General features: G+C 46.8%; 1 protein-coding gene across 1 annotated transcript; it reads left to right on the top strand.

Annotated features, from left to right (window-relative positions):
- The first annotated feature begins 338 nt into the window (after nt 1-338).
- Nucleotides 339-5,365, top strand: LOC100075818 (pulmonary surfactant-associated protein A-like). The gene is made up of 4 exons (XM_016227149.3): nt 339-517; nt 1,697-1,816; nt 2,730-2,807; nt 4,732-5,365. The coding sequence occupies exons 1-4, from the start codon at nt 346-348 to the stop codon at nt 5,106-5,108; spliced, it is 747 nt and encodes a 248-aa protein (XP_016082635.3). The 5' UTR covers nt 339-345; the 3' UTR covers nt 5,109-5,365.
- Nucleotides 5,366-10,096: the final 4,731 nt, after the last annotated feature.

The following is a 10,096-nucleotide window of genomic DNA, read 5'->3' as shown; positions in this document are numbered from 1 at the left end:
AATGTACAATCTACCTTTGGTGATGATGATAATGGTATTTGTTAAACGCTTACCATGTGCCAGGACCGATCCAGAATGGTGGTCACCTTTTCCCATTTAAACACCCCTAACAGAAATTTTCTCTTTCTCAGTGTTATTACAGTATCAAAGAATGAAGGAAGTTCCAGCAGCCGACAAGAGAGAGGGTGACCGAGAGAAAGCGACTTGCCAATGCTTTTAAAACTTCAGTGAAACCATTTATTTGTTGAGCTATAAAATTCATCTAGCCTGGCATCATTAGGAGAAAAGTAACCCAAGTGCAATAACGGGTAACTGGTGTTTGGCTTTCCTAGGTGGGCCTGCACAATGATGCTGTCACTGCCTGCTCTGGCCCTGGCCACACTGGCTGCTTCTCTGCTGGCCGGCGATGCGGAGGAGAGCTGTGCCGCGGCTCCTGGCATCCCCGGCATGCCCGGCAGCATCGGACAACCGGGTAGAGACGGCCGGGATGGTGTCAAAGGAGATCCTGGACCACCGGGTAATGGAGACGGTTCTCCGAAGCCACCGGTCCCTGGGGCTGTGGGGCTCCTTCTAAGAGCTCTCCAGCTTTGCCTTTCCCTACTGGTTTATGGCGGGGTCCCACAGGGTCATGGTAGCGGAGCTGGGGGAGGAGGCGGCTGCTGCTGCTGCTGCTGCTGCTGCTGCTGCTGCTGCTGGCACTAATGCAAACCCAGACTCCAACAGACACTGAAATTTGCTTTTCCTGGGCATGACCATTTGGCCTCAAACAAGACCCGAATGAGAAGACAGGGGACAGAAAGTTCAGTGAACTTTTGCTCCACCTTATAATGTTCTTGTGGAAGTTGCTTTGGGTCAAGGGATTCTCTAGGGCAAATCATTCTCTAAAAACATAAATGATACTCTTTTACCCCCCCTGCCCCTTAGACTGTGAGCCCTTGGCGGGGCAGGGACTGGGCCCGTTATGATTAACTGTATCTCCCCGAGTTCAAGGCACCGTGTTTTGGCACACAGAAAGAGCTTCATAAATACAACAAAAACAACAACAATACCTATATAATAATAATAATTGTGGTATTTGTTGAACATTTACTATGTGCTGGGCACTGTGCTGAGCACTGGGATGGATACGAGCAAATCAGGCTGGACACGGTCCCTGACCCACATGGGACTCACAGTCTTAATCCCCATTTTGCAGTTGAGGGAGCTGAGGCACAGAGACGTTAGGTGACTTTCCCAAGGTCACATAGTAGATGCAAGTGGCAGAGCCGAGATTAGAACCCAGATCTTTCTTAGTCCAGGTTCACGTTTTATCTACTAGCCCGTGCCACTTCTCAAATATTAATAATCCAATACCAAAGACCAAATGTCCAAAGACAGTACCATAGTAAAGTTTCTTAAGTGTTGGAAAAATTTCTGGCCTTTCTCTACCCCTCATCCTCCACTGAAACTCCCTTCCACTTCGACCGAAATGGCAGACACCCAGAGGAGCAGTAAGCCCAGTGGTGTGTCTTGCTCACTCCTGAAGCCTACTTGTGGTCCCAGACTCAGCCCATCTGTTACACACATTCACCAGTCGCAGTCCAATTTCTCCCTCTTGCGTATTCCCCGGTTCTCCCTCGGCCACTCAATCCCACGTTGCCAAGAACGTCTGTGAAATGCTGTGCCCCTTCATTGCCCTGACGGTTCTCGTGTCTAGGTCCGATGGGCCCTCCTGGAGGCATGCCCGGACTCCCCGGCAGAGACGGCCTGACCGGGGCACCTGGGAGTGTGGGTGAGCGAGGCCAGAGGGGAGAGAAGGGAGAGCCAGGACTTCCAGGTGAGACGAGCTGAGACTTCCTTTCTTCATTCAAGCTGTAATATTGATCGAATGCTTACTGCATGCAAAGTACTGGACTAAGCACTTGGGAGAGTACCATACGAAGGAGTTGGCAGACACGATTCCTACCCACAAGGAGTTTACAGTCTAGAGGGGAGAAAGATATAATAAATTAGAGAGTGGAGAAATGGAAGGGAATGAGACATGTACATAACTGCTGTGGGGATGAGGGTGGGTTGAATCTCATAATAATGTTGGTATTTGTTAAGCGCTTACTATGTGCAGAGCACTGTTCTAAGCGCTGGAGGAGATACAGGGTCATCAGGTTGTCCCATGTGAGGCTCACAGTTAATCCCCATTTTCAGATGAGGTAACTGAGGCACAGAGAAGTGAAGTGACTTGCCCACAGTCACCCAGCTGACAAGTGGCAGAGCTGGGATTCGAACCCATGACCTCTGACTCCCAAGCCCAGATTCTTTCCACTGAGCCACACTGCTTCGTTCAGATTACGCAGTTGTCACAGAAGGGAGGGTAGATAAGGGTTGGGGAGTGGAAACATGTGCTCCAAAGAGCACCTTGTCCCCCAGAAAGCGAACACATCTGGTGGATGACAAGAGGAATCTGGATGATGTTGGAATTTGACTTTTTAAACTTATCCTTTTTTGAGCGTACATCCATATCCCTGCAATCATGTCTGGTTGTTCTTTCACTGCTGAGAACTCACAATCTGTGCATATATAGAGGGAACTACATTTTTTTTCCATTGCATAGTAATTAGGTTTGAATAAAACACATCATTTGAATATATTTTCTTATTTAAAATGAACACGTGTGTTTTGAGCAAAGAGTTTCCTTTGAGATTGTCACTGTTCATGTCATGTGGTGGAGATGTAATATCTCTTTTGCTTTCTAGGTCTACCTGCTTACCAAGATGAGGAGTTACAGGAAACTCTTCAGGAACTCCGACACCACATCTTGCAGGTAAAAGGAGGTAAGAGGCTTGACTCTCCCAAGTGCCCACAACCCTTCCTGACAAGGATGGGTGGAGGGAAGCACATTCATTTTTTCATTCATTCAATTCAATAGTATTTACTGAGTGCATACTATGTTCAGAGCACTGTACTAAGCGCTTGGAATGTACAAATCGGTAACAGATAGAGACAGTCCCCGCCCTTTGACGGGCGCACAGTCTAATCGGGGGAGACGGACAGACAAGAACAATGGCAATAAATAGAATCGAGGGGAAGAACATCTCATTCAAAAACAATAGCAAATAAATAGAATCAGGGTGATGTACATCTCATTAACAAAATAAATAGGGTAATGAAGATATATACAGTTGAGCCGACGAGTTCGGTGCTGAGGGGATGGGAAGGGAGAGGGGAAGGAGCGGAGGGAAAGGGGGGAGCAGAGGATTTAGCTGTGGAGAGGTGAAGGTGGGAGTAGAGGCAGCAGAGGGAAAAGGGGAGCTCAGTCTGGGAAGGCCTCTTGGAGGAGGTGAGCTTTAAGTAGGGTTTTGAAGAGGGGAAGAGAATTAGTTTGGCAGAGGCGAGGAGGGAGGGCGTTCCGGGACCGCGGGAGGACGTGGCCCAGGGGTCGATGGCGGGATAGGCGAAAACGGGGGACGGTGAGGAGGTGGGCGGCGGAGGAGCGGAGCATGCGGGGTGGGCAATAGAAAGAGAGAAGGGAGGAGAGGTAGGAAGGGGCAAGGTGATGGAGAGCCTTGAAGGTATTGGAAGGATGCTTAGACTCAATAATAATTGTGGAATTTGTTAAGCGCTTACTATGTGTCAGACACTGTACTAAGTACTGAAGTGGATAGAAGCAAATCACGTCGGGCACAGTCCCTGTCCTACTTGGGGCTCACAGCCTCAATCTCCATTTTACAGACAAGGTAACTGAGGTCCAGAGAAGTGAAGTGACTTGTCCAAGGTCACATAGCAGACAATTGGCAGAGCTAGGATTAGAACCCATGAGCTTCTGACTCCCAGGCCTATGCTCTATCCACCACATCACGCTGCTGAAAATGAAGAAGCAGTAGAGTAGGGGATTCTGGTCCAAACCGGGGAGAAGAAGAAAACAAGTCACCTTATAATTGTCTCTTATGCGAGTTATTTAGTTTTGCAGGAGTTCTTCCCAGAAAGCAAAAAGGAACTGCATGCAAGTAGTTTCCTTTCTTCCAACTTCACAGTTCAGTAGCTTTCCAGCTTTTGGGGTCCTCAACAATCTAGGTTCACCTAACCTTTGACAGGTTGTAATCAGAAGGGTCCATGAGAAGCAGCATGGCTTAGTGGAAAGAACAAGGGCTTGGGAGTCAGAGGTCCTGGGTTCTAATCCTGGTTCTGCAACTTATCAGCTGTGTGACTGAGCAAATCTGTTCACTTCTCTGTGCCTCAGTTACCTCATCTGTAAAATGGGGATTAAAACCGTGAGTCCCATGTGGGACAAACTGATTACCTTGTATCTACCCCAGCACTTGGAACAGTGTGTGGCACATAGTAAGCGCTTAATAAATCCATCATTATTATGATTATAAATGTGGAGAAGACATTCCTGCCCCTAGAGAAGCAGTGTGGCTTAGTAGATAAGAACACTGGCCTGGGAGTCAGAAGGACCTGAGTTCTATTCCTGGCTCTTCCACATGTCTGCTGTGTGACCTTGGGCAAGTCACTTCACTTCTCCCGGCCTCAGTTTCCTCATCTGTAAAATGGGGATGAGTGTGAGCCCCATGTGGACAGCGACTGTGTCCGACCTGATTAACTTGTAACTACCCTAGTGCTTAGAACAGTGCCTAGCATATAGTAAGTGCTTAACAAATACAATAATGATTATTATTCAGGGCCAGGTCTCTAAACTCTCTGTCTGTCTCAAGAGTGGGGGAAAGAATCTGAGCTTTTTTTCACTCTCTTCTTCAGCTCTTAATTTGCAAAAAACTTCATTGCCGGTGGGAGACAAGGTCTTCTCTAGCAATGGGCAGTCGGTCAACTTTGCAGCCACTAGAGAGGTGTGCAGAAGAGCGGGCGGTGATATTGCCACCCCAGAGAACGAAGAGGAAAACCAGGCCATCATGAGCATCGTAAAGCAGTACAATACGTATGCCTACCTGGGCATTGTGGAGGGCAAGGACCCGGGGAAGTTCTATTACCTGGATGAAACCCCAGTGAATTATACCAACTGGTACCAAAGAGAGCCCCGGGGGGGTGGCAAGGAGAACTGCGTGGAAATGTACACCGACGGTACCTGGAATGACAAGAACTGTCAGCAGTACCGTCTCACCATCTGTGAGTTCTGAAGTCCAGTCGATGACAAACTCCTTGAGGGCGGGGAACGTTTGTTTGGCTTTTCTCAACTCCCCGGGGGCGCTCAGTTCATTGTGAAAACCTCGTTAGGCATTAAATAAATACCTTTACTTCTATTGCTACTGCTACGACTACAGTCCCGTTCATCGTTCTTAGAGGAGAGGCTGGAGATTTTGATATCACCGGGGCTCACGCTTGTACAAGTAGGAAGCTGCTTTTGGAGGGTCATTAGTGAAATTAAATGTAATTGCTGGGGACAAATTGAAAGCAATAAAAGTGTTTTTATTGTTGTTTCATGTGAACATGTCCTTTCTCTCCAGGAGTTCTGAGCTTCTTACAAGTATTCCCAGTGAGGCAGTGGTCACTCTCACTTCAGCAACACGGTGTAGTGATGATGACGATGCTATTTGTTAAGTGCTTACTATGTGCCAAGCACTGTTCTAAGCCCTGGGGTAAATACAAGGTAATCAGGTTGTCCCACGTGGGGCTCACAGTCTTAATCCCCATTTTACAGATGAGAAGAATGAGGCACAGAGAAGTTCAGTGACTTACCCAGTCGCATAGCTGACAAGTGGCAGAGCCGGGATTAGAACCCACAACCTCTGACTCCCAAGTCCGTGCTCTTTCCACTAAGTCACGCTGCTAGACCATAGGCCTGGGAGTCAGAGGTTTATGGGTTCTAATCCCAGTTTTGCCACTTGTCTGCTGTGTGGCCTTGACCAAGTCACTTCACTTCTCTGTGCCTCAGTTCCCTCATCTGTAAAATGGGGATTGAAACCTTGAGCCTTACGTGGGACAGGGACTTTATCCAACCCAATTTGCTCATAACCACCCCAGCGCTTAGTACAGTGCCTGGCACGTAGTAAATGCTTAACAAATACCACTATCATTATTATTACTGCAAAACTCTCCTGTGAAGAGAAGCTAAAGAAAAGTAGGATTCCTCCCTATCCTCTCCTAAGCCATCCTCCTCCTCCACCCTCAGGGCACAAGGTCACAGGAGAGCAAAATATATTCAGATGTCGGAGGGATTTGGATGGGATGAGATAGGGAGCAAGAAACTTGAGAGAGAGCTTGCCTTCCAAAATGTGGAGAGAAGTGAAAAGGATGGATGGGGGACTGGGGCACATTTGGCAGAGAATGAGGAGCCCTGGTTAATGGTGCTTCTAGAGACCCAAGGAAAATGTGACCTCTATGACTACCATCAGGATACTGTCTTCCCCGTTTATCGGAAGGCATTATTGTGTAAGTAACACTGTTGGCAGGGGTGAATTATGGTCAATTTTATCATCCAAAAGATACTGTTGGAGGGTGACGGAGGGGTTGTAGGGAAGACAAGAAGAAAACTACATTTCTCAGCAAGTAAAGGGTGTTGATGGCTGATGTCTTTGCACCCAAATAGGTGATGGTCATGGGTGGAACCAAGTCTTTGAGCTGCCCTTGGTAAACGTGAGAAAGGATTTGTGCTCTGTTTCTTTCCTCCTCCTGTGTAGATGAAGGTGGAGCCTCTTGAGAATGGGCTCCATATGGTTAAACCCCTATTCTCAGCTGCCTTGGATTAAGCTAATGGGTAGGTAGGGCAGGGAAGAGGTGGCTGTTGATCTATTTGGAGATTGTTTGGTGAGTTGGAAAACCTTATTTGGGAGATTTCACTCTTTCTTTGAATTTGCTCTCCTAACCCTTAAATTGTCTCTGATTAAAATCTAATTTGCAAACAGACATAGTTAATCAGAGTTTAATCCAAATTGTAAGGCAGAATCCTCTTTTGTATTCTAGCTAGATTCTACATCTTTAATATCTTTTGAATGCCTTTTCTGGTGAAGGGCTATCCATATGATTATTAATGCCTCTCACTCTAGGTATTTTAGTCAGCTGCCCATATCTAACACACTGCCTTTGTACTTGGCTCACACTCTTCTTCTGCTGCTCCCAAAACAGTTCTTACATTTCAATTCAGGGAGGCGAGGCATTAAGCTATCCTTCTCCCTCCTGCTAAGAGAGTTGATTATCATCAAGTAGCTCACCAGCTCATCTCTACAGTGGATATTGCTGTCAGTGAACCAGCACCCTGATGGTAAATTTGCCAATCAATCAATAGAATTTGTTGAGCTCTTACTATGTGCTGAGCACAGTACTAAGTGCTTGGGAGAGCACAATGAAACAGAGTTGTTAGACAAGTTCCCTGTCCACAATAAGCTTACTATATAGAAGAGGACAGACTTCAGTATAAATAAATAAATTACATATATGTACATAACTGCTGTAGGACTGAGGGAGAGTTGAATAAAGGGTACAAATCCAAGTGCCAGGGTGAGGCAGAAGGTGGTGGGAGAAGAGGAAATGAGCGCTTAGTCAGGGAAGGCCTTTTAGAGAGCACGGGTTTAGGAGTTCATGGGTTCTAATCCCGGCTCCGCCACCTGTCAGTTGTGTGATTTTGGGCAACTCACTTAACTTCTCGGTGCTAAGCGCTTGGGACAGTACAATATAACAATGAACAGACACATCCCCTGCTCAAAACAAGCTTACATTTTAGAGGGGGAGACAGACATTAATATAAATAAATTACAGATCTGTGCATAAGTGCTGGAGGGCCTGGAGGAGGATGAATAAAGGAAGCAAGTCAGAGTGACACAGAAGGGAGTGGGTAAAGAGGAAAGGAGGGCTCATTCAAGGAAGGCCTCTCAGAGGAAATGTGCCTTCATTAAGGCTTTGAAGGAGGGGAGAGTTATTGTCTGTCGGCTATGAGGAGGGAGTCTGTTCCAGGCCAGAGGCGGACATGGGTGAGAGGTTGGTGAGATAGACGATAGGTATTGAGATGCAGTGAAAGGATTAGCAAAAGAGGAGTGAAGAGTGCAGGTTGGGTTGTAGTAGGACAGCAGTGAGGTGAGGCAGGAGGGTGCAAGGTGGTTGAGTGCCCTAAAGCCCATGGTTAGGAGTTTCCTCTTGATGCAAAAGTGGATGGGCAGTTTAGTGGGGTGGCCGTTGATTTTCTTGCCCCCAATTTTCTGCCTGGGCTAACCCCACCCTGTCTCTCTGGTCCTCAGGAATGCAGTACTGTTGACAGAGTATAAAAGGACACACACACTCTGGAAAGAGCAGGGAGTGGTGGTCACATGAAAGCTAGCTGCAGAACAAACAACTTCACTCTTTAAATGAGCTGGGGGCTTTGGGGTAAATGGTTCATAGAGCTCAGCTCAGGTCACCTTCATCTGCAGATTCACGCAAAGAGTTTGACGGGCCTTGCCGAGCCCCAGATGAATAATGGTCACAGGCTAATAGAAACAGGAAGTAAATTGTCTGCCTCAGATACTTCAGAATAATTCCTGTTCACTCCAGTGGTCTGATGTACAGAAAGCCAAACCTGGGAGGCAACTGGGAGCAATTTGGTGCTGCTCAGATCACAAGAAAATGACCTATAAAACTCAAAATATCTCAGAGCTGGTCCTCTTTCTATAGTGGGTGTATTATCGTGGAGAAATGGGGTTCAGGTGACTTGCTGTTATCATTTCAGGGAATTTGAACAATCAGTGCAACTTCTCTGGGACTTGCTTTTCCCATCTGTAAAATGGGAACATGCCCCTGTAGCCTACAATCTCAGTGTGTTAAGAGCAGAACCCCGCAAAGTCTGGGCAAATAGTAATCATTTTTATGGTGCTTATTAAGCATTTACAATGTTCCAGGAACTGTACTAAGTGCTGGGGTAGGTACAGGTTAATCAGGTTGGACACAGTCACTGTCCTAAATGAGGGCTCACAGTCTTAATCCCCATTTTACAGATGTAACTGAGGCATAGAGAAATTACATGACTTGCCCAAGGTCATATAACAGACAAATGACAGAGCCAGGATTAGAATACAGGACTTTCTGACCCACAGGACCATGCCCTACCCACTAAACCATGCTACTTCTCATTGCTTCTTATATGCCAAGCACCTACTAAGCACTGTAGGTACAAGTTGAGCAGGTCCCACATGGGACTCACAGTCTAAGTAGGAGGGAGAACAAGTATTGAATCCCCGTTTTGTAAATGAGGGAACTGAGGCACCGAGAAGTTAAGTGATTTTTTCCCAAGGTGACTAGAATTAGAACCCAGGGCCTCTGACTTCCAGGTCTGGGCTCTTTCCACTAGACCACACTCTTTTTTAGGCACCAGTTGACTGGACCCCACACTTTGCCAGAGTAAGAGCTGCAATCAAATTGAAGAGCTTCTGATGAAATTTACCTCTCTCCCAAGGGCTTAGTACAGTGCTCTGCACAGAGTAACCACCCAATAAATACCACTGTTTGATTGGCCAATGCAGGACCCTTAGTTCCCACTGCATTATGCACACACAATAGGTTGTTCTTGTGGTAATTGGCATTGTTTTCTCTTCTGCCTCCTTCTGTCACAGTACTTATGAAGCTGTCAAGGTAACTTAGTCCTAGGTTGCTAATAATAATGCTTATTATTATAGTATTTGTTAAGCACTTACTATGTGCCAGGCACTTAACTAAGCACAGGGGTAGATTCAAGCAGATCAGGTTGGACAAAGTCTCTGTCCACATGGGTCTAACGATCTCGTTCCCCATTTTACAAATGAGGTATCTGAGGAACAGAGAATAATGTTGGTATTTGTTAAGCGCTTACTATGTGCCGAGCACTGTTCTAAGCGCTGGGGGAGACACAGGGGAATCAGGTTGTCCCACGTGGGGTTCACAGTCTTAATCCCCATTTTACAGATGAGGTAACTGAGGCACAGAGGAAGTGAAGTGACTTGCCCAAAGTCACACAGCTGACAAGTGGCAGAGCTGGGATTCGAACCCATGACCTCTGACTCCAAAGCCCATGCTCTTTCCTCTGAGCCACGCTGCTTCTCGTGAAGTGAAGTGAAGTGACTTGCCCAAGGTCACACAGCAGACAAGAGGCAGAACCAAGATTAGAACCCCGACCTTCTGACTCCAGCCCCAAGCTTTATCAACTAGACAGTGAGCCCGTCGTTTA

This window comes from Ornithorhynchus anatinus, chromosome 3 (assembly GCF_004115215.2).
Source record: "Ornithorhynchus anatinus isolate Pmale09 chromosome 3, mOrnAna1.pri.v4, whole genome shotgun sequence".
NCBI lineage: Eukaryota > Metazoa > Chordata > Mammalia > Monotremata > Ornithorhynchidae > Ornithorhynchus > Ornithorhynchus anatinus.
Note: the sequence above shows the minus strand (reverse complement) of the source record. Positions and strands in the feature narration are given on the sequence as shown.

Coding starts and splice junctions, on each gene's coding strand:
- LOC100075818 (XM_016227149.3), top strand. CDS start 346: ATGATGCTGTCACTGCCTGCTCTGGCCCTGGCCACACTGGCTGCTTCT. Junction 1,817..2,729: donor GGGAGAGCCAGGACTTCCAG/GTGAGACGAGCT, acceptor TTTGCTTTCTAG/GTCTACCTGCTTACCAAGAT. Junction 2,808..4,731: donor CATCTTGCAGGTAAAAGGAG/GTAAGAGGCTTG, acceptor TCTCTTCTTCAG/CTCTTAATTTGCAAAAAACT.